This window comes from Ovis canadensis, chromosome 17 (genome assembly GCF_042477335.2).
Source record: "Ovis canadensis isolate MfBH-ARS-UI-01 breed Bighorn chromosome 17, ARS-UI_OviCan_v2, whole genome shotgun sequence".
NCBI lineage: Eukaryota > Metazoa > Chordata > Mammalia > Artiodactyla > Bovidae > Ovis > Ovis canadensis.
In genome coordinates, this window is record NC_091261.1 from 74,776,149 (window position 1) to 74,798,687 (window position 22,539).

Sequence of the window (22,539 nt, forward strand, 5' to 3'; positions counted from 1 at the left end):
GGTGGTGCTTAGGGGTGCAGAATGTTTCGACGTGTTTGACCTTTCCAGTTACCCTGAGAGGGCAGAGCTGCTGCTGTCCCTTGAATCGAACAAGGAAATTGAGGCTCCAGGAAGTGAAGCCCCGTTTTCATGCTGACGTGGCCAGTTAGCGTCCCAGCTCTGGCGGAGACCTGGTCTCTGACATCCTGGCCAGCGTCCACACCAGCCTGCATCCCAGGTCGTGCGCAGGAAAACCCGCGACCTCTCCAGTCCAAACTGGAAGGCCGCTGTGGCGGTAGCAGGGAGCCCGGCAAAGGGCAGAGAGCCACGTGCCAGCGGGCCTGTGAGCCAGCTCAGCGCGCACCACGCAGGGCTGTGTCCACTTCGTGTGGAAGGACCTGTAGGCGTGCCAGGCCTTTCCCGAGTCCACCTTCCTCCCTGCAGAGGCTGGAGGGCTGCTGTCCGTGTCTCCTCGCACAGGAGTTTCCCCTCACAGTCGCTGTCCCCTCCTGCTGGACTCTCCTGCCAGGGTTATCTTCTTACTCTGCTGTCTCCCAGCCCCTCAGCCAGCCTCTTTGGAGCATCTACTCTTTAAAAAATTGCTCCCTACAGCTATTTTCTTTTAAAGCTAGATCCTTGATTTCCTTCCTCCCCTCTCCCCTTCCTTCTTTCCTGCTTCCACCTGTCACCTGACTCCTGTTCATCCTTAGAGGTTCTCCTCAGGGAATCTCCGTGGATGTACCAGACTCAGGTGGCAGGAAGGCAACCTCGTGACACTTAATTTTCACTCCACTTAGCTCATACCAGTGTCGCGTTGGTAATGTAGACTCTGGTTTCCTAGTGAAAAAGACAAGTAACAACTACAGCTAAACTTACCCAGAGCCTGCCTTAGGCCAGGCGTTGTTCTGAGTGCTTTAGATTCATGTTGTTGCATTGGTCTCCGGACAACCCCAGTGAGAGCAAATTCCTTATTATTCCCATTTTATAGGCGAGGAAGCTTGAGGTCCAGATAGGTTAGGTGAATGTCCCTAAGGTCATACAGCTGATATGTGGAAGAATTAGGATATTCCTCACCCCTGCACTGTACTGGGGGCACTGACTGTGTGTCAGGCACTGTTCCAGGACTTTCTCATGGCACTAAATGAAGTCTGACCGTTTCCTGTGCTGAGCCCTTTGACCATCACCGTAAGAGGCCTGGGCTGGAGTGGAAGGAAGATCTGTTTGGCTCCCAAGCCCATGCTCCAGCTTTCTGTTTGACTTGTGCTGTCTTTGACTTTCGGTCTCATAGACCGACCACTCTGTTAAGACTATAAACCTCTTGAGAGCAAGATCTAAGTTCAGTTGTCCTTCTCCTCCTTACCTGGTAGTGGGCCTGTGTTACGGTGGCTACTCAAGGAGAGTGCTCTTGAATGAGTGACTGAGGTAGTACGATGGGTTAGGTGTCTGCGTGAAATGCATAAGCCTTGTTGATGGAACCATGGGTCTGCCAAAAGTTAGATAAAGAAGGGACAAAGAATTTCCTCATTTTTAAAAGTATATAATAAATATTATGCTCCATCACTAAAATCTCCTTGCCATCCAAAGAAAAGATGGAGGAAGAAACTTGAGAAAGAAGAGATGAAGTCCCATTATGAGCTCTCATGTTTAAGACAGGAAATGCTGATTATATCCAAAGCCACCCATCACTCCACGCCTCATTAGGGATTTAGAAAATGCACTATTTAATCGGGGTCAGTCAGGCACTGAAGGTTTTACGATCCTTGTGGGAAAACCCGGCAGCCCGTGGTCACAGTGCCACCTGGAGACAGCATGTGGAATTACATGCTTTCTGTCCCAAGCCTGGTCAGAATTCGTTTTGCAAAATGCATTTCCTGTTGAGTCATTGAAGTCCCACTTCCTAACTGTTTCTCTGCCGACTTCGTGCTTTGATTAAATCAGTACTTGTTTTCTGTTCAAAATTTCTGTCCTGCTTTACTTTCAAATTGCCAAGTTCAATGTGGAGCTGTTTTACTGATCATAAACCCTTGAATAAAAACAGGGGAAAGCAAACAGGTAACACTAGAGGGTAGCAGATACCCACACTCCAAGAGAGGGGGCCACAGGCCAGAGTCTCTTTTGTTCGGAGGAGAGAAGCCTGGTCTGGGTGATGGGTGGGAAGGAGCAAGGTCGGCCCCCCTTGCCTTCCCATGCTGGTTCACATCTGCCTTAAAACCCGCTGAATGATGGAGCATTCAGGGGAAATTAGGTGGTTTTCCTAAGCCCTCAGAAGTCAGGTTTATGAATAATCCCATAATTCACGACTTTCCTACAGTCCTCAGACTGGCACCCTTTTTGTTCTGATTCTTTGCAGGACAACAGAACCGAGCTGAACCTTAGCCACTCCTAATCCAGACTCTGCCTCCACTAAGCAATTGAAAACAGGCAGTTGTTTGTCTCCTCCTTAAAAATCCCCAACAAAGGAAAATTCTGTTTCTCACTTGTTCCACTGTTGAGCATGATTTTTTCCACTGGCAAGTTCTAAATTTGTTACGAACTAGTTGCATAAACTCTTTTATGTTAGAAGATTTACTTAATCTTCATACAGAAGAAAATAATTGTTTTAATCTTCTCAAAAGTTTAAATGTTATTTAATATCTGGTTTTAACAGCTTTATTGAGATTTAATTTACATATAGCTCACCCATTTAAAGTGTACAATTCAGTGGTCTTTAGTATATTCACAGATATGTGCCACTTATCACCGCAGACAATTTTAGAATGTTTTCACCACCTCAGAAAGAAACCCCATGGTCTGAGCCGTTGCACACGCACACACACACCCCCAGCACTAAGCAACCACTAATAAACTTTCTGCCTCTGTAGATTTTCCTTTCTGGACGTCTCATATGCATGAATCCTACAATATGTGGGTTGTCATCACTGGCTTCTTTTACTTAACCTAACACTGTCAAGCTTCCTCCACGTCGTAGCATCTGTCAACGTGTGCATGCTCAGTTGTGTCCGACTCCGCAATCCCATGGACTGAATCCTGGCAGGTTCCTCTGTCCAGGGACTCTTCCCCACCCAGGGATCAAAGCTGCATCGACAGGCGAATTCTTTGCCGCTGAACCCACAGGGAAGCCCAGTGTGTCAGGACTCCATCCTTTCTTTGGTCATGTATTCCTTTGTGTTTCACATTTCTGGTATTCGTCGGTTGCTGGACATTTGGGTTGTTTCCGCCTTTTGGCTGTGATGAATAATAATAGGTTTATGGTGCAGAACATATATTTTCCTTTCTCTTGGGTAGATACCTAGAAGTGGAATTGCTGGATCATAGAGTAACTTTGTGCTTGATCTTTTGATGAATTTCTAAACAGTTGCCCAAAGCGGCTACACTCTTTTTCATTCTAGCCAGCAGTGTGTGAGGGCTCTGAATTCTCTACATCCTCCCCAATACTTGTTGGTATCTGTCTTTTTAATTCCAAACTTCTAGTGGGTATGAAGTGATATGTTATTGTGGTTTTGATTTGTGTTTCCCTGGTGGCTGATAATGTTGAACAGCTCTTCATGTGCTTTTTTGCCATTTGTATATCTTCCTTGAAGAAATATCTAGATTTCTTGCTCATTTTAAAAAATGGGATTACTTTTCTTTTCTTATTGCGCTCTTTATATTGTCTAGAAAAACTCATTTTTCAGATATATGACATAAATTATTGTCTCTCATTCTGTGGGTTGTCTTGTCCCTTTCTTGATGGTATCCTTTGAAACACAAAAGTTTTTAATTTTGATGAAGTCCAATTAAGGTTTTTCTTTTGTAAGAACATTTCTTCAGTATTTGTTATAAAACTCTTAGGTATCTTTTTATTTTCCCAATGTAAAATTATAGAAAATATGATGTTTGAAAAACTATGCCGCCACCCAAGAACCTCTGGTGGATAGAGTTTGCTTTCCCCTCAAGACCATGGGCTTACCTAGGGGTTTTCACCCCAGTGCTTCTTTTTGTGGGTGCTTGCTTCAGTCATTTTTTATTTTTCTTTCAATTTTTTGGTGTGGTTCTAACTGGAGAGTTTTTAACTTAACAGTGAATATAAAATAAAATCTCCACTAATAGTAAGTAGAAGCCAGAGAGGCCTACCATTTTTAGAGCTTATGGATATTTTGTTCTTTGTTATCCTACTCCACTTGAAAACCAGCTATTCATGTTTCACCACATTCTACGTTCCACCCGGAGACCACTGTGCATTCTGTTTACGCACAGTGAGGCTTCCCACAGGATGGTCCCAGTAAATGTGATAACAAAAGCTGACCACTTTCATGTGGATCACCTTTCTTCCTCTTCCAACAGGTATGGCAGATCCCAGAAAATGGACTCACCCTTTCCCTGACCGAGCCCGTGGTCATCTTAGAAGGCCACTCAAAGAGAGTTGGCATCGTAGCCTGGCACCCGACGGCCCGCAACGTGCTTCTCAGCGCAGGTAGGAGCTGAGCGGCCTCTGCTTTTCTCTCCCCCTCACTCCCCACAGCCCCGTGTTGGGGGAGCAACAGACATGCTCCGACTGTGCTGGCAGCTGTGAAATCAGAAGAACCCAGGGTGGGGTGCAGGTGTCCCCCCACCCACGTGCGCCCGTGTGTGTGTGTCTGTTAAGGCCACTTGGGCATATCCAGTGGAAGCTGTGGACTTCTTGTCTAGAAGCAGGAACGGACATGCACTTCCTTAGTGTGTCTAGCACTTTGTGACGCTAGTGAACCTCAGCAGCCACGGTTCCCGCTGGGGCCCCCACAGCCCTCTGTTGTAGTTACTCCTGATGTGGTAGAAGGAGCCCAGGTAGGAGTCAGGAGCTCTGGTATTGCTGCCAATGTTGGGTTGATCTTGTTAGTTTAATATGTTCTTTCCTTTTAAAAATACTTCCATGTTTCTCCTTGTAGTCCATGTATATTATAGAGAATATATATAAACAAAAAGGAGAAAATAAAAATCACTTATAACCCCATCACCCAGAGGAAACATCATTATTACCCCATTTTGATGTTTCCAGAAGATATTTCTGTGTGCATAAATGATTTTACGCACAAAGAAGGGTTCAGACTCTTTCACGTGACCTGCTTTCTGCACTTGCTGGTACACTGTGGTCCTTTTCATACATACTGTGTGATATTTTTAATGACTTCATTAATAGTCCATTGTCTGGATACCTCTGTTTATTTAGTTAGTCTTCTGTTTTCAGACATTGAGGTTGTTTCTGCTTTTTTACTGTTAAACAGCACTGCAGTGAATCTTGTGACCAAGTCCTAGTTGTTCCCTACTGCTTTCCCGCTTGTATAGTTTCCAAGTTTCATCTTAAAGAAATCTTTTTCTTTCTTCAGAAATATGAGTGTTTATCTACTATCATAGAAGCAACACAAAGGACAGGAAGGAGCTTTGTTGGGTGATGGAAATGTTCTAGATCTTGACTCTGATAGTGGCTAGATGAGTATATATATCTGTCAAAGCTTAACCAATGTATACTTTAAATGAGTGCCTTGTATGCAAGCTGTACCTTAAAAAAATCGGCTTATTAAAAATGCAGTGCTAATGTTAGTGGTAGAACTTTAAATTCTTTCACTTTACCAGTAAAAAGGAGGGGAGAAGTCCAGTTTTTAACTAGGAATGAAAGGTATTTGTAATATAGTACGTTAATTTAAAAATCTAATGCCTGGTGCCTGTTGAAACCAAGAACTACTTAAAAAAAGAAAAAAGATTCTGTTTTTTTAAATCACAATTGACTATAACTGGGAACCCTTCCAGTGTTTTACTCAGAACCTCAGTCTGATAAGGAGAAAAAACAATTCCAAAGGTGGAATTCCATCATGGAAAATACCCTACTGCCTGCCTCATCAAGGTCAGACCTAGGGTATCATCGGCAGACCAAGCCCAATCTCCCTTGTACAAGCTGAGGAGAATGGTTGATTGCAGCGTTGTGTATATTTTAAGACTATATGATCCATCCACAGTGGCTGGAGTTACTTACTTGCCTGTGATGAAGGAGGAAGAAGACGGGTCAAGTCTCCATCCCAGAATTTAGTTCCAACTCTTCATACTGTTGTGCAGCTTTTTCACCCATTTCTTACTTCTAGAGAGATGGGAATAGCAGACCACCTGACCTGCCTCTTGAGAAATCTGTATGCAGGTCAGGAAGCAACAGTTAGAACTGGACATGGAGCAACAGACTGGTTCCAAATAGTAAAAGGAGTGTGTCAAAGCTGTATATTGTCACCTTGCTTATTTAACTTCTATGCAGAGTACATCATGAAAAAAACACTGGGCTGGAGGAAGCCCAAGCTGGAATCAAGATTGCCGGGAGAAATATCAATAACCTCAGATATGCAGATGACACCGGAGGAAGCCCAAGCTGGAATCACGATTGCCGGGAGAAATATCAATAACCTCAGATATGCAGATGACACCACCCTTATGGCAGAAAGTGAAGAGGAACTAAAAAAAGCCTCTTGATGAAAATGAAAGAGGAGAGTGAAAAAGTTGGCTTAAAGCTCAACATTCAGAAAACGAAGATCATGGCATCCGGTCCCAACGCTTCATGGCAAATAGATGGGGAAACAAAAAACAGTGGCTGACTTTATTTTGGGGGGCTCCAAAATCACCGCAGATGGTGATTGCAGCCATGAAATTAAAAGACGCTTACTCCTTGGAAGGAAAATTATGACCAACCTAGACAACATATTAAAAAGCAGAGACATTACTTTGTCAAAAAGGTCCATCTAGTCAAGGCTATGGTTATTCCAGTAGTCATGTATGGATGTGAAAGTTGGACTATAAAGAAAGCTGAGCACCAAAGAATTAATGCTTTTGAACTGTGGTGTTGGAGAAGACTCTTTTTTTTTTTTTTTTTTTTTGAGAAGACTCTTGAGAGTCCCTTGGACTGTAAGGAGATCCAACCAGTCCATCCTAAAGGAGATCAGTCCTGGGTGTTCATTGGAAGGACTGATGTTGAAGCTGAAACTCCAATACTTTGGCCACCTGATGAGAAGAGCTGACTCATTTGAAAAGACCCTGATGCTGGGAAAGATTGAGGGCAGGGGGAGAAGGGAACGACAGAGGATGAGATGGTTGGATGGCATCACCGACTCAATGGACATGAGTTTGGGTGGACTCCAGGATTTGGTGATGAACAGGGATGCCTGGCGTGCTGTGATTCATGGGGTCGCCAAGAGTCGGACACGACTGAGTGACTGAACTGACTGAACCCTTAGGTAACTTAGCTGTCCTGGTTATCAGTAGCTAATTTTTCTCAGTGTTTGCAGAATTGGCTTATTGACAAGAGTTTTGCCTTCAGGATGTCCATCCTTCATGTTGCTTCCTCCTTGTGCTGATGTCCTAGAAGCAGCAAGTGGTGCTTCTTTTTAAAGGGGCTTCGAGGACAGGGGGCTGACCGTGGAGGGAAGATGACTTGATGAGCTGAGGGGCTGTGGCTCAGCTGACCTGTGGCCTCTTCGGGGATCACATTCCGAATGTATGTGCCTATTTAATGGCAGTTTGTGCTTCTCAAACCAGGCCAGTCTTGGCCTATTTTTCCTTCCTTTTTGAAGATAAAAATCTGCTATGAGCAGATGGCTGGGCATTTCCGTTCACTTACTGTAATTTACATGCTTTGGTCCAAGACTGTGTCTTACAGCACCATTGATTGCAGTAACCTCCTACCCAGTCTTTGTCTTGAGCCTCCTAAACAGTTATTTAAACCCTTTATTTTTCGTTTCTCCGGAAAAGAAAGAAGCTATATTCGTTCTGATGCATGTTTTACTAGAAAAGGAAACTTACAGTCACTCAGGGTCCACCAGCCCAGTTAACTCGTATTTTGAGGAAAATAGGATTTTATTTTCTTGCAGTTCTTTGTTTTTGTTTGCTTGGTGTTCTTGTTTGTTTCACATGAACCCAGACTTAACAAGCTGTATTTTTCCTTTACCATGTTTGTTTTACACAAATCTCTTTTTTCTATGGTCGTTTCAGGTTTTGACTCCTGGCAAGTGGGGCTTCTTATAATTAGCATCTTCATTTCAGTACATATGTGTATTTATCCTCCCTGTGCTTATGGTTTTCACAGATGTGTTGTTGTGCAGGCATTTCTCATCCCTGAGGGTATGGTTCTGCTTGCTTGCAGGCTGTGATAATGCCATCATCATCTGGAACGTGGGGACCGGGGAAGCCCTGATAAACTTGGACGACATGCATTCAGACATGATTTACAATGTCAGCTGGAACCGGAACGGTAGTCTGATCTGCACAGCCTCCAAAGACAAGAAAGTGAGAGTAATTGATCCGAGGAAACAGGAGATTGTTGCTGTAAGTATTCTTAGGGCAACAGCCGCTGTATTTATAGTGCTCCAGTGGGTGAGAGCTTTCTGCTTTTTAACACAGACCAGAGAGGCTGGGCTGCCAGTCCGTGGACCCTTGCTGTGTACAGAGACCCAGCTGTGAATCAGAAAAGGCTTGTCCGGGCTTCTGTCTCCCAGTCGCCCTTCTCTTCAGAGCTGTGCATATGCAGCTTTTACCCAAGCCTTCCTGGTAAGACTTCCTTGGTGGCTTAGATGGTAAAGCGTCTGCCTGCAATGTGGGAGACCTGGGTTCAATCCCTGGGTCGGGAAGATCTCCTGGAGAAGGAAATGGCAACCCACTCCACTATTCTTGCCTGGAAAATTCCATGGACGGAGGAGCCTGGTAGGCTACAGTCCATGGGGTCGCAGAGTCGGACACGACTGAGAGACTTCACTTTCTTTTTTTCACTTTCTCCCTCTCAGTTGGCAACCATTTTTCACAGAGAGACAATTTTTTAAAATCAGTTTGCTTAAGAATTTGCAAGTCTAGGGCTTCCCTGGTGGCTCAGTGGTGAAGAATCCACCTGCCAATGCAGGAGGCATGGGCTCAGTCTGGATCTGGGAAGAGCCACATGCTGTGGGTCAGCTAAGCCCACACACAGCAACTGTGGAGCCCGTGCTCTAGAGCCTGAGACCGCAGTGCAGGAGCCCGGGCCCCTCAGCAAGAGAGGCGCTGCAGTGGGAAGCCTGCACAGCACAGCTAGAGTAGCCCCCTCACCACAAGCAGAGAAAACCCTTACGCAACAGCAGAGACCCAGCACGACCAAAAGCAATAAGCAAGAAACATTGAGTTGAAGATACAATATCACCCTTAAAAAAAAAAGACTTGGCAGGTCTAGATCAGCTAACCCACCGAGTTTTAACCGCATGCTGGCCTAGGACTACAGGTAGCTCAGTGGATTCCCTCCCCTGCTCCTCAGTTGGTTGTTAAAGGGCCTGATGACGCCGAGCGTTCTTCCCTCAGCAGAGCATCCTTTGTCCTGCCCTCTGAGCTAGGCCTCCGCAAAATCACACATTATGACAAAGATGGACGGGCAGGCCTTCAGTCACTTCTCCTCTACTCTGTGCCCCGTCACAGCCCTTCTCTGAGAAGGTAGCTCTTGCCCAGCATTGCTTTTTATGTCAGGCGACAGGCATGGCCAGTGCTTATCAAGGCCCTGTGCATGTGGTTTCTCCACTAGAACCTTCCATAGGGCAGAGCTGGTGGGCTCCCACTGAACAGATGAGGCCAAGGAAGGGGTTAACCAGACTCGACTTCCTGTCCCTGAAACTGCTGGATGCCATAGTGTATACCCACCTTTAGGTTATTACCATACTTTTGAAAAACAAATGTTTGGCAGAGCCCTTTCACATGTTTTTGCTGAGGCTGGACTGGAGTTGGTGGCAGGGGCTGGTGGAGGGCTGAGGCCTTTCAGTCCAGGCCTGGCGTGCTTGCTCGCTCTCCAGCCGAGGGGCCTCGGCCAGATCCCTCGGTGTCTCTGCTTCCTCCTCCTTCAGGGAGGGGAGGTGGTCAGCACTGACGTGTGCATATCACACACAGGTGCGTGCACAGTCACACCTTTGATGTGAGTGGCATGTGGGGTGTAGCTGGGTTCACTGAGCCCCCGCTCTCCCTCACTTTTCCTTCCTGCAGTCTGACTATGTGTAAAGTGCCTCTTTGCTTTCTCACCCAGGAGAAGGAGAAAGCACATGAAGGAGCCCGACCCATGAGAGCCATCTTCCTGGCCGACGGCAATGTCTTCACCACTGGCTTCAGTCGCATGAGCGAGCGGCAGCTGGCTCTCTGGAACCCGGTACGTGCCGTCGCGGCCCTGCCACCCCTTCACAGCCTCGAGCCTTTCCTTTTCTGAGCGCACCTCGAGGTGGGTCAGTAGATGGTAGGGTTCTCGGTGTCATATGCTGAACTCCCGCTCATCTTAAATTGGATGTGATGTTCTCATCCTCACTGGAGACTTACTGCTGAGTGTGTTTTAAAAATGCATGCTTGATGCTCCCAAGGAGTCCATGTTTACTGTTGTTTTTCGAAAGAATGCGTGAAGAGTCCACTGTCTCAGACTTGGGAAGTAAGTTCTAAACTTAGTTAAAATGTTTTCTAAAGAGCGTGATCAAATGTCTAGATCAAAGTAGTCCTGCTTGGGGAAATGTTCCTGACAGCACAAGTGGGGAAAGTACTGGACTGCGTGTAGCTCGTGTGCTGCAGGAAGTAGGCCAAAGCAGTCGTCGCCCCGCGCTGGACCGTGGGGTTATGGCGAATGTGATGAGTTTTGTATTTTTCCTATACCTTTTAACTTTCTAAAGAACATGAGTTTTTTTTTTAATAAGAAAAAAGTACTTTAAAAAGAAAGTAGTCACAGAAGAGAAGGACTGTCTTGTGTCTCATGGGATCACACTGATGGGTGCATTAATTATGCAGTCAAGTCAACACACTTCAGTGAGCTGGATCTCATATAGTATTCTTACTGGTAATTACACATATGAATATTACATGTGTGTTGTTTAAACTTTCATTATTTTAGGGAAATGGCTAACTTAGAGATGAAAGAATGTACCATCTTATGAAAATTCATCTTTTAAAATGTGTGTGTATGTACGTGTGTTTGTGTGTGTGTACATATGTGTGTGTGTGTATATATATACTTTTTCTTCCAGAAAAACATGGAGGAACCAATTGCTCTTCATGAAATGGACACTAGCAATGGGGTTTTGCTACCTTTCTACGACCCCGACACTAGTATCATTTACTTATGTGGCAAGGTAAGCAGTAGTTTTCCTGTTTGATCTTAAGTTTAATCCTGTAAGAAGAAAAGTTTATCCTTCAGAGCTTTAGTAGATGGGCAGTTGTATAGAGCACTTTGTAGATACGAGCTTTTGACAGCCTCAGAGACTCTCCAGAGGGTTCTCACTCCTGGAGTTCTGTTAAGAGCCAGATCTTGGATTATGTGGCCCAACTCAAGTGTCAGAAGGTGACATTCATTACAGGAAGACCCCACACGAAACTCGGAACCCCTTTCTGCTGCCTGCTGATCTCTGCCTAACTGAAGTGCTGGCAGCTTTATCTTCATTACTGTTACATCATTTTAGAAAGCGGTGGCCTCAGCATCCCTTCTTTTTTTGTAGGTTCAATAATCATAAAGAACTTTTGTAGTTTAAGTAATTGACTTAATAAAAATAAATCTGTTGATGTGTTCCCTTCCCCAAACCTGTCAGATAGTCCCTCACTGGGTGAAGCTGGGGGTGTCTTCTTATTACTTCTGGTTCACAACTGATGGAGTGAGCTGCAGACCTGCTTGACATTTTTATAGGTCAGTTACTTGGAAACTGAGATCTTGTCTGTTTCCTTGAAAGTTGTACTTGCGATGTTAACAGCATCCATAGACCACATCGTCAGCCAGATGTTACTAGCACTGGGTGGAAAGTTATTGTGAGTATGTAGAAAGCAGTGTGTGATTAGCTTGTCTTCATTGCTTTAGATAGTTGCGTCATTGAAACAGATGGAGATCATGGGAAAGGAGAGGAGGGTGGAGCACTGCCCAGCTCTTTATCACTTCTTCCACAGACCTCTTCTGTCCCCTCTGCCAGGCAGGACTGCCTTCATTCTCAGTTTCATGTAACTGCATGATAGTTATTTATACTCAGGCTAGTGTACTCAGGTCTTCAAAACACTCTGGACCATCTACGCAAAATGATCACAGAACCTGACAGATTGCAGTGAGATAGCATTCCAATCTGAAGTTAAAGGGTGCTCGCTGAAACTAATGTTTCTTCACTAGAGAAATCTTACTTCTCCTGTTGTCTGGTGTTAGTGCCCTCAGACCTGTGCCATGAAGGAATGTTAAAATCATTCCTTTGGGCGATGAACCTTTCCTCCCCGACTGCCTCGGTGTCAGATGCAGTGCAGGACAGTCAGAGCCCTCAAGAAGAGGCTGTTTGGAGGGCATGCTAGCCTTGCATGAGCGAGGGCTTGTCCTGCCAGAAAGCAAAACCATCTGAGGCCAAGCCTCGTAAGGGGAGGAAAAGGTCAGCACTGTAGTGGAGTCCCAGTCAGTGCTGAGTTCAGGAAGGAGTCAGACGCCCACCTAAACCAAGTGTTTTGGCTCACGTCTCCTGTTTCTCGTAGGGCGACAGCAGTATCCGCTACTTTGAGATCACGGACGAATCCCCTTATGTCCACTACCTCAATACATTCAGCAGCAAGGAGCCGCAGAGGGGGATGGGCTACATGCCTAAGAGGGGACTCGATGTCAACAAATGTGAGATTGCCAGGTAAAAGAATTGATCTTGGAGAGCATTTCGAAGGCTTACGCCGTCCGTGTTCTGTGAGAGCTGGTGACTTTGCTGTGCCCAGTCTTTCTACCTCTGTGTGTGCAGTAGAATCGTAGAACTAGTGTCTCATTTCCTTCTTAGAAACATGGGATTTGAGAGCAAGAAGGAACCATTCAAAGTCATTTACTCCAACTGTGCCCTCCCCGTCCTCCAGATTATAAACTTGAAACACAGCAGTCAGTGGCTTCGCTGGGGTGACCCACACCCTGATTCAGTGACATCTTTGTCTCTCGTCTGCAGGCTGCAGCTCGGCCAGTGCCCCTGGCAGGCAACCAGGGAGCCTGTCCCCAAGATGGAACTGAGGGGTGGTTCTCCTGCCCTGTGGGGGGATCTGCCAGGGTCCTAACCAGCTCATGGACCCCATGGATCTGAAACTAGAGAAGCAGAGATCCATAGCCGGTGTTAGGTTAGTTGGCTTAGGAAGCTCATCTGTGTTGTGTAACATCTGCCTCTCTCTGCTACTCTGTGGAGTTTTTAAAAATGCATATCCCCTGATGCTAGTGACTTTCCTAAGGGGCAGGCTTTTTCCTTAGTACCAACCGACTGCTGGCCATTTTAAACAAAATAACTAGCACAGCATTAGCAAGCACATGATCATGCCACACATCTTTATAACACTGCGTTTACAAAGTGTGCTAAGCTGGCCGCACAGATAACTGACAACATCTGTAAAAATAAAAGAAGTTTTCATGAGCCCATTTTTATATAATCACTGCAGGGTTTTGTTTTTTTTAATACTTCAACTCTATAGCTAGAATAATGAAGCTGTCACAAATACTTCTAAATTGTGGTTTAAAGTAATCGAAATGTGGTTCAAGGACTTCCCCGGTGGCCCAGTGGTTAAAACTCTGTGCTTCCACTGCAGGAGCCACGAGTTCAATCCCTGGCCAGGGAGGCAGGCATGCTGTACAGGGCAGCCAGAGGCAAAACGTGGTTCAAGACAGGCTGAATCTGAACTTTAAAATTACATTCAGAATTTGGGAATGGGTTTATGCTACTGTCATCTAAAAGTTTGAAGATACCATAGTCAGCCCTTGGAATTTGCGTCTTCTGAATCTGTGGATTGAAAATACTGAGGGGAAAAAGTTCCAGAGTTCCAGAAAGCAAAACTTGAATCTGCGGCATGTGGGACACGATTTACTTAGCATTTGCGCTGTGTTCACAACTGTTTACCTAGCATTTACGTCATCCTAGGTGTCATAAGTCATCTAGGATGATTTAGACTGTAAAGCACTGCACCATTTTGTGTAAAGGACTTGAGAGCAATGGATTCCCGTGTTTTGGGGCATCCTGGACCCGTCCCCCGTGGATACCGAGGAGCGACCATTTAAGTGGGTCAGTCAGGATGCCTCCTGTTTACTGTTGCTGGGGTATTGTTGCGTGTGGGGCACTGTGTTAGCCACATGGCCCAGGTCCCCTTTTCACACCGTGAGGTGGGTGTGGGTATACCCCCTTCATGAATGAGGAGCTCAAGCCGGCTGAGAAGGCCACAAGCCCCGGGCTGGGAGTGGAGCTGGCCGTCCAGCTCAGGCCCGTCTTCCCACCACTGAGCTGACTGCACAGGTTTGGGGTTTGGTGTTCCTACTCTTCTCACGCTCTGAATAATTCCAGATTTTTCTTGAGTGTTACCCCTGATGTGGTTTGCTCAGATGCCAACATTTAATTCCTAGGATTATTTTCATTTCCTTTTTAAAAACCCTGTTTATACTTACGAATGTTCACCACCTCATGTTGGCGGAAGACCTGGCATCCAGGTCACAGAGACCCTCAGAGTGGTGGGTGTCCATTGTCTCCTGGCTGTTGCCTCGGTGGTTTCCTCACAGGCGGTTCCTCATTGGTGATGTTGACCATTTCCCCACAGCTCGTCGGCCCCCGATAAGTGGCACTTGACTGTCACCGTAGCGCATGGCCTCTGCCCCTGGTTCACGGCCCTGTCCGCCGTTCCCCGGCATAGCTCCTCCCACGTCCCCTTCCTCCTCTGTGGATGGGAACACTGAATTCTCCCTGCTCACCAGGATCCGTCAGATGAGGCGATGGGCAAACGCAGCATGTACAAGAATGCCTACTAAGCCTGTTACTTGGCCTGTTTCACTTAATACAACTTTGCCTTTATCTCTCTTTTGAAGATTCTTCAAACTTCACGAGAGGAAGTGTGAGCCTATTATCATGACTGTCCCCAGAAAGGTAAGTGCCCAGTTGTCTGGGTGACCTGTGTTTAAAAAGAGCCTCAAGCACCCCGCAGCTGTCTTCCTCACCTGTGGGTCTCGTCTGTGCCTCCTGCAGTCTGACCTTTTCCAAGACGACTTGTACCCTGACACGGCAGGGCCCGAGGCGGCCCTGGAGGCGGAAGAGTGGTTCGAGGGGAGGGACGCCGACCCGCTCCTCGTCTCGCTGAAGCACGGGTACATCCCTGGGAAGAACAGGGACCTCAAGGTGGTCAAGAAGAACATTCTGGACAGCAAGCCCACGGCGAACAAGAAGTGTGACCTGATCAGCATCCCGAAGAAGACCGCAGATGCGGCCAGTGGGGTAAGGCCCGCCGGGCCTGGGGGGCGGGCTGGCCCAGCCTGGTCCTCCCAGAAGCGCCTGCCAGCCCTGGGCGTCTGCAAGTACTGTCCCCACCGGACAGGCAGGGCTCAGCTGTGATAACAGGCACTGTCTGTAGGAACTACCTTGACCACATGGCATTCATGGGTTTGATTCTTTTAGTTCTTTTTTGTAATGATAACTGGGATAGAAGTCAGCCTGTTACTGATGCTGGGGAGAGGAGGTCCTGGAAGGAAGGAGGTCCCGGAAGGAAGGAGTGGTGAGAGAGTGTAGCAGTTGCTGGGTGTTCGAGTGATGGAAGGATCTGGAGTGAGTGGGACTTAGAGGCTGAGATGACCCTGGGTGTCTTAGCAAGAGTCATGTCAGGGAGCAGAGGCTGGCAGTGAAGACCAGTGTGGCCCCGGGGAGGGCAGGGGTGAGCCAGGGAGGGATGGGGGTGGGGTGTCGGCAGGCTGTGGAAGGGAGTTCTGGGGGCCAGGAGGGCCGGGTGTTGTTGATGACGAGAGGAGTGGTAAGCAGAGGACAGGTGCCCTCAGGCTGTGGCCAAGGAGGCTGCTTGAGGCACCATGACTTTGGAGACAGCAGGGTTTCCTCCTAAAGAATCAGCTCCACCAGGGTGAAGCTCAGGCTCTTAGAGGAGCCACAGGGCAGGGGATGCAGTTCCCAGGAAGGACCTTCCGCAGGAGCTGATGGGTGCTCGGCAGCCTCTAGAAGGTCACCCTCACCCTGGCCGCATAGAGGGTGTTCCTGCTTGAGGAGGGTGACGGGTGTCTGGAATGTGGGGCAGCCTTGCAGGCTTGCCCTGTCGGTTTCTTCCGACAACTTAACTGTATCCCAAGAGTCCATCCAGGCAGGTGCACAGGTGAGGGGCCAGGAGTCATGTTGCGCAGTTGCTCTGCTGTGGGGTCAGGGGAACAAGCTCATTTCGTTCCTGTGAGGCCCAGCCTGCGACCTGCTACTTCCAAGTAGAACGTCCCGTTTGCGCCCCGTGCGTGCTACCTGTGCTGAACGTCGCTGCCTTAGTCACCCTCTTCTCTCCCCCCTTTTTTGTTTCCTTAGCAAAATGAAGCCAAGTTGGATGAGATTTTAAAAGAGATCAAATCTATAAAAGACACAATCTGCAATCAAGACGAGCGTATTTCCAAGTTAGAACAGCAGATGGCGAAGATAGCAGCTTGAAGGTCCACCCACCCCCAAGATGGGAGCAGGAAGGCGTGGTCCCGGGGAGGGCGAAGGGAGGCACTGCCTTTGGAGACATTCCATTTCAGATCTGTCGACCAGCGACAGGCCACGTTCCAGTAAGAACTCAATTCGTCTCCCAAATTTGCAGAAACAAAATGTGATTTAAAAGCTGAGCTTTTTACCAGAAAACTTTTTTTGATGTTTTAAGTGTTATGTGACTTGTGAACTTCTAAAAGACAAAAGTGCTACTTTGAAAATCCCAGATATTCTGAATTTTAGAAACCCAACCAATTCTGATTCAGTGTCCTGCCCAAGTACCTTTTCTTTCCTTTCTTTTTTTTTTTTTTTTTTACAAATAGGGACCAATGCCACATTGCTTTTTATATTTCTTTTTTTTTAATGTTGCCAAAACCAAAAGTAGCTTTTTTTCTTTATATTTTGCTACTTTGCAGTATTTGTGTGTGGGTTTTTTTTTCTTTAATTTGAAAGGGACAGCACTGTGTATGTTTATAAACTAAATGAAGATAAGATATTATTTTGTATAAACATTCATCTGAGAACAGAGCCGTAGCCACACGGTGCTGACTTCTCTGCAGCACAAACCTGGTCATCTTAATGACTGTACAAAAGGAAGACTTGAAAAATCACGTGGATTTGTATTCCCACCCTTCCCCTCCCATTGAGTCTTCTGATCAAAAAAAAAAAAAAGGCTCATATTGAATCATTTTCTTTCTCTTTTCTAAAAATTGGGTGGTTGTACCAGAATGGAATTTTGCTTCTTGGTTATCCTGTGCTTCAGATGATTATAATCTAACCTAAACTAGCATGTGTTTCTGCGGTTTTGTTACACACATAGAAACTATTGCCTTCATCCCTTTTGATGTCATATTTCAGGTTTTGGTCAATACTTGACAAGGGTGCCCAGGACAAGGAGCCACAGATGCTGTGGAGTGTTCCTTCTTGTCAATTTCAGCAGCTTACCCAAGGTTAGACGGGACACAGACCAGGGAACCCGGGGAGAGTGTTCGCCCCGCGTGTCGCCCTGCGTGGTCCTCTGCTTTCCCGCCTGTCCTGCACTGGGCAGCTTCCCACCCCCACCCCTAGCCAGCATCCCTGCAGCTCCTGCCCTTCCTTTCTCCCTTCTGTAAGTAGCTCTCCCTCTCAGGGCTTCCCTCCGCTTGCGTTTCGGTCCTAACTGCATTCTGCTAAGCTGCGGCCAGAGGGTGCTGTTGAATACCGAGACTGAGAAGGGCCAAGAAGGAAGCAGACATCTGCTGTAGCTTTGATGGTGTCGTTTGTCCCTGTGCGCCCTCTACACAAACTCACCCGCGCCCCCTGCAGCGCCTCCAAGGCTGGGTCCAAACCCAGAGGCTGCCTAGTCCTGGGCCAGACATTGAGCTTCCAGGCCTGCCCTGCTCCTGGGTTAGCAGGAACCCCTCTCCATTTCCATTTTCTCAGAGCATATGCCTGAGAAAAAAAAAGGTGTAAGGAGCCCTTTTAGAAGAGCTGAGTGATGGAATAGGAATCGTGCCATGCCTTTGGGACCACGGCGGGGACGCTTGGGTGTGTGCCTGCGGGTGTGCGGCCGGGCCAGGACTGGCTGGAATAGTTTGTGAGCAGGGGGCCAGGCTGAAGCAGAGTGTGGCATTGGTGGGGTGGGACACGTGTCCAAGCTGTCCATGTGTCCACGTAGAAAAGGTACCATGTTCTTAGCCAACCCTGGGATTGCTGTCTCCACAGTTTCAGGGTATTTGAATGTTTGGTGTGGTTTTGTGTGTACGTGTGTGCTTTAAATACTCAAGTGGATAATGAGATATAAAGAAAACAATAATTACAGTGGTTTATATTCAAGCTTGTATGTGTTTCTTTATCAACACAATCTGCTGAAGACCTTCATTATTAAGATTCAGAAATGTTCTAAGGTTCTGATACCCAGTTAATTAAGTGAGCAAAATTGTTGTTGGTGGTGAAACACTGTTGGGAATATGGTTTGGAGAGACAAGGAGGCAGGAGCCGGTTATTCTGACCTGAGTGTGTAGCTTATGGCTTATTTAATGAACGGATTCCCCGCCAGGCTCAGAGTTGGTGTTTGACGCTCTGTGGGTTATTTTTCTTGTTTTGTCTTTTTTCTTTTTTTAAATCCAAGCTATCCGAGAGAAGACCCAGTGAATTACTCCTAGATCGGCTCTTATAGAGCAGCCATCGTATTCTGTTGAAACACTTGCTTCCATTTTAAAAGATAAAAGAAAAAAATTGATTACAAAACAGTGTCTGTGTTTATTTCACATGTCCGCTGTCTTTGAGGCAGCGAGTGCCTTGCTCCCTGACACAGTGTCTCTGACTCAGTGGAACCTCCCCCCCTTTCTCGGAGGGTAAGTATGGGGCATGTATGAGTGGGCCCCCTGGCTCTGGAGGTGGAGTGGTGTTCAGAACCCATCTCTAGCCTTCCCCAGGGGTGGATCTGGGGCAGACTGCCTAGTCTTGCTGAGCCCCTTATTGTGAAGGAGGGACGAGAGTTCAGGGGAAATAGAAGCTGTGTCTGGTCACCCAAGGAGCCCTCTGCACAGCCACGACAGTTCCTGTGACGAGCTGATTCCCTGGGAATCAGGGCTTAGGAAAGCATCTCTTTCTTGTAGAAGCCCAGTACCCTTGGTTTGACTGTGATTTTTATTCCAACAAAAGGTTTTCAAGGTCATTTGGATTTCGTGGCCCTCTCTCAGCTCCCCTTTCTACACTGGAAGCATTATCCCATGACATTTCAACGATCATAGCAAAGAATTCTCACTGTTTGGTTTCTCTAAATGTCTGTGACTACGATGACCCATTGGCACGAAGCCTCCCCTCCTCAAATTCCCTCTCCCAAAGTTGCTGTAGTCTGTGGGGAGAACAGAGGCTAGGGCCGTGGTCTGCATGTCCGTCTGTATCTGCAGGAAGTGAAAGTCGGCCGCATCCGTCTGCAGCCCCTCAGCGCCCCCCGTCAGGGTGCAGACTCGTGGTTCAGGGTGTTTACGACTGGCTGGTTTTCCCCCCTTGGCCGCCTCGCTTCATTGCCAGAAGACCAGGGTGTTAGCCCCAGACAGACAGCCAGGTCCCATCAGGGAGAGCTTCTGGTTTCGAAAGGCTACTTCCCTTGCCGCTGTTCTCGGCATTCTGTGTCCAGAGGAACTTCTGTTGGTGGTTCAGACTCTCTTAACCCTCAGTGGCCCTTCTCTTTCCGCCAGCACATCCCCAGGCCCTCAAGCCATCATAGGGTCACAGACATGAGTCATGGTCAAGGACGCCCACCTTTCCTTCTGTGGATGGGCTGAAAAGTTTTTCCTCCACTCCTGGAGAGAGTGTATGTAAACTGGTACCATTGCCGAGCGTAGGTTGATAGGGTATATCAGAAGCTTTAGATGTTTTCACCTCTGGAAATTCTATCCCAAGGAGGCTAGCGGGAGGCATGTTTGGGAATTAGAGGAGTAGGAATTAGTTGAGCAGCTTGGGTTCATTATTACCCATCCCAGAATAGGTTGTTTTTGACAAACCCTCTTAAGGATATGGGGGCTTCCCTGGTAGCTCAGCTGGTAGAGAATCTGCCTGTAATGTAGGAGACCCCAGTTTGATTCCTGGGACGGAAGGTCCTGGAGAAGGGAATGGCTACTCACTCCAATATTCTTGCCTAGAGAATCCAATGGACAGAGGAGCCTGGTGGGCTACAATCCATGGGGCCACAAAGAGTTGGACACAACTGAGTGACTAAGCACACAGCTTCGGGATACGTATATATGTAACAAATATCTATATGTAGGATAAAGACCACAAATGTTGCTATGCAGGGTAGCAGTTGTGGGTAATTTTTCATTAACTGGATTTTTTTTCTGAATTTCTCAATTTCCTAAAAATGTCTTAATTCCCAGGAAGAAGTCAATAATGTACGAGTGATAAATTAATACTCGTTAAAGCAGGAGGCATTGTCACTCAGTGATGGGACATTGAAGTCGCACTGGGGGCGGGGACTCCTTAGGGCCTCCCAGCAACAGCAGTGTCCATGCTTCACGGGGTCCCTAGTTCAAAGGAAATTTTTTTGAAAATTGGATGATTGGTTTACAATGTTATGTTGGTTTCTGCTGTTTAACCGTGCAAACCAGTCATAACTATAGATACAGATAGAGATACACTGGAGTGGGTAGCCATTTCCTTCTCCAGGGGATGTTCGCAACCCAGGGATCGAACCTGGGTCTCCTGCATTGAGAATACTGGCAGATTGTTTTCTGTCTGAGCCAACAGGGAAGCCCAGATAGAGGTCTGTATATATTCCTTCCCTCGTGAGCCTCCCTCCCGCACATTCCACCCCTCTAGGTCATCACAGAGCACCAGGCTGCTCTGCCAGGGCAGTACAGCAATTTCCCACCAGCTGTCTATCACGCACGGTAAGTATGTGCATGCCAGTGTCACTCAACTCGTGCCACCCTCTCCTCCCCCCACCATGTCCGTGAGATCCTTCTCTCTGTCTGGGTCTCAGGAAACTTTTCTCTTTTCAAATTTAGAAGGAAAAATAAGTCCCTTCTTATCTAGACTTAAGAATGGGTAAAAGATTTTAAATCCTAAAGCAATAGAATGAATCACAGAGGAAAAGGCAGATTGGCTGCATAAAAAGCAAATTATATATTCAATACTTGGCATAAAAAATGAAGGCCATGGAAAGTGGGAAATATGTTTTCAACCAACACGATATGGGGTAACATATTTTAACGTGCTTAATCTCAGTCCCAGCTGCCACCTCTGTCTGGACAGGGATGGTTCCACCTCCCTGATGGGGCATGTCCAGTTTTATTAATAAGTCCAAGAGGGTTTTGATGTGCAGGTAGCAACAGTCTTCGTCCCATTCCCTGGAATTTTGTCCACTACCTACTGGTTTAACACAGACGTAGAAGTGGAAGGGGTTTGTTATGGGACGCTAGTCAGAGAACACTTGATTGAAGTTTCTGAAAGAGAAAAGTAGAAAGAGAAATTACTCCGGATATAAAGATCTTTGGGGGTCAGGTAGCTGCCAAGTTTGGTAGCTGGGTTGCAATGTTGAGGAAGCTGAGTTGAGAGAAGCTGGTGGGCTCTGTGAGATTCAGTGTAGTTTCATGTTACTGCATGGACATGAAAATGAGAAAGCTGATTTTCAGAGCCTGAGTTCATGAATGGAGGGTGGCGAGTGCTGGGGGGAAGAACCCAGCTCCCCTGAGTGGAGAGCAGTGCTCGGAGCTGGGGTCAGACCAGATGTTAATCCATTGAAGCAGTCAGCTCAGGAGATTGAAAAGCAAGTGGACAGATTGTTAGCAAAACCACTAGGTGCTGAGGGTTGGTTTTGGTTTGTTTTTTTTTTTAATGGAGGCTTCCTCATGGTGGTCTGAAAGACTCAATATTTTTGGAAAATATGACATGGTGGGTTTGGAGCAGCACTGGGGAGAAATGATTCAGACAAAGGCCTGCAGACAGTTTCGGGTGTAGGAAAAGCTTTGGGTTGAAAGAGGCAAGGGGGGTCATCTGTGTCTGAAAGGGGAAGAGCAAGTAACTGGTCTGGTGTCAAGTGCTGTGTGCGAGAGCCTTAAACACCAAGTACCATCCCAAATTCACGGCTGGCTAGTCCGGGGGGGTACAGACAGATCACAGTGTGAAGGGGTCACACACAGGGTCCTGGGGGCCCTTAGGTGCTGCAGCAGCTGAGGGTGGGGCAGGGAGCAGGGCAGCCTTCACCTTCTCTACAGCCCTGCTGTCTTCTCACTACTCATTTCTAAACCACCCCTCCCCACCATGGTTCCATTCATCTTGGCATTCACTGAGGAAATACTTATTTTTATAGTGAGAGGTTTTTAAAGGGCCTGCAGAAAAGTTGGAGTAGAGCCAGTAACCAAGCGGCCCAGCCAGGAAAGGTTGCTTAGTGCCCCGTGGGTCAAGAAGTCAATCTTCAGGGTTTTAGCAACAAAATCCCAGCTCAGGGGCTCTAGTGATGAGGCCTGAGAGCTGGGAAGTTGCCCCACAGATAACAGGAAGTTGCTGCAGATTCATTTCTGTGCCAAGATGCTATTTGGATTCTAAAAGGTAAGACAAAGCACTTCCTGGTCAACACACTGCCATCCTCAACTGCAGTTTCCCAAAGTGATAAGCCAGTTCTTACAGCCTGGGCAGCTTC

General features: G+C 47.0%; 1 protein-coding gene across 2 annotated transcripts in view; it reads left to right on the plus strand.

Moving 5' to 3' along the window:
* The window catches only part of CORO1C (coronin 1C), a 79,872-nt gene extending 61,231 nt beyond the window's left edge, over positions 1-18,641 (plus strand). For both annotated transcript variants that reach the window (XM_069558268.1, XM_069558269.1), the window contains 8 exons: positions 4,303-4,432; positions 8,111-8,292; positions 9,998-10,117; positions 10,974-11,078; positions 12,442-12,587; positions 14,774-14,831; positions 14,931-15,176; positions 16,254-18,641. In XM_069558268.1, the coding sequence (XP_069414369.1) occupies positions 4,303-4,432; positions 8,111-8,292; positions 9,998-10,117; positions 10,974-11,078; positions 12,442-12,587; positions 14,774-14,831; positions 14,931-15,176; positions 16,254-16,373 (1,107 nt within the window). In that variant the 3' untranslated portion in view covers positions 16,374-18,641. The remainder of the gene's footprint in view (positions 1-4,302; positions 4,433-8,110; positions 8,293-9,997; positions 10,118-10,973; positions 11,079-12,441; positions 12,588-14,773; positions 14,832-14,930; positions 15,177-16,253) is intronic.
* Positions 18,642-22,539: the final 3,898 nt, after the last annotated feature.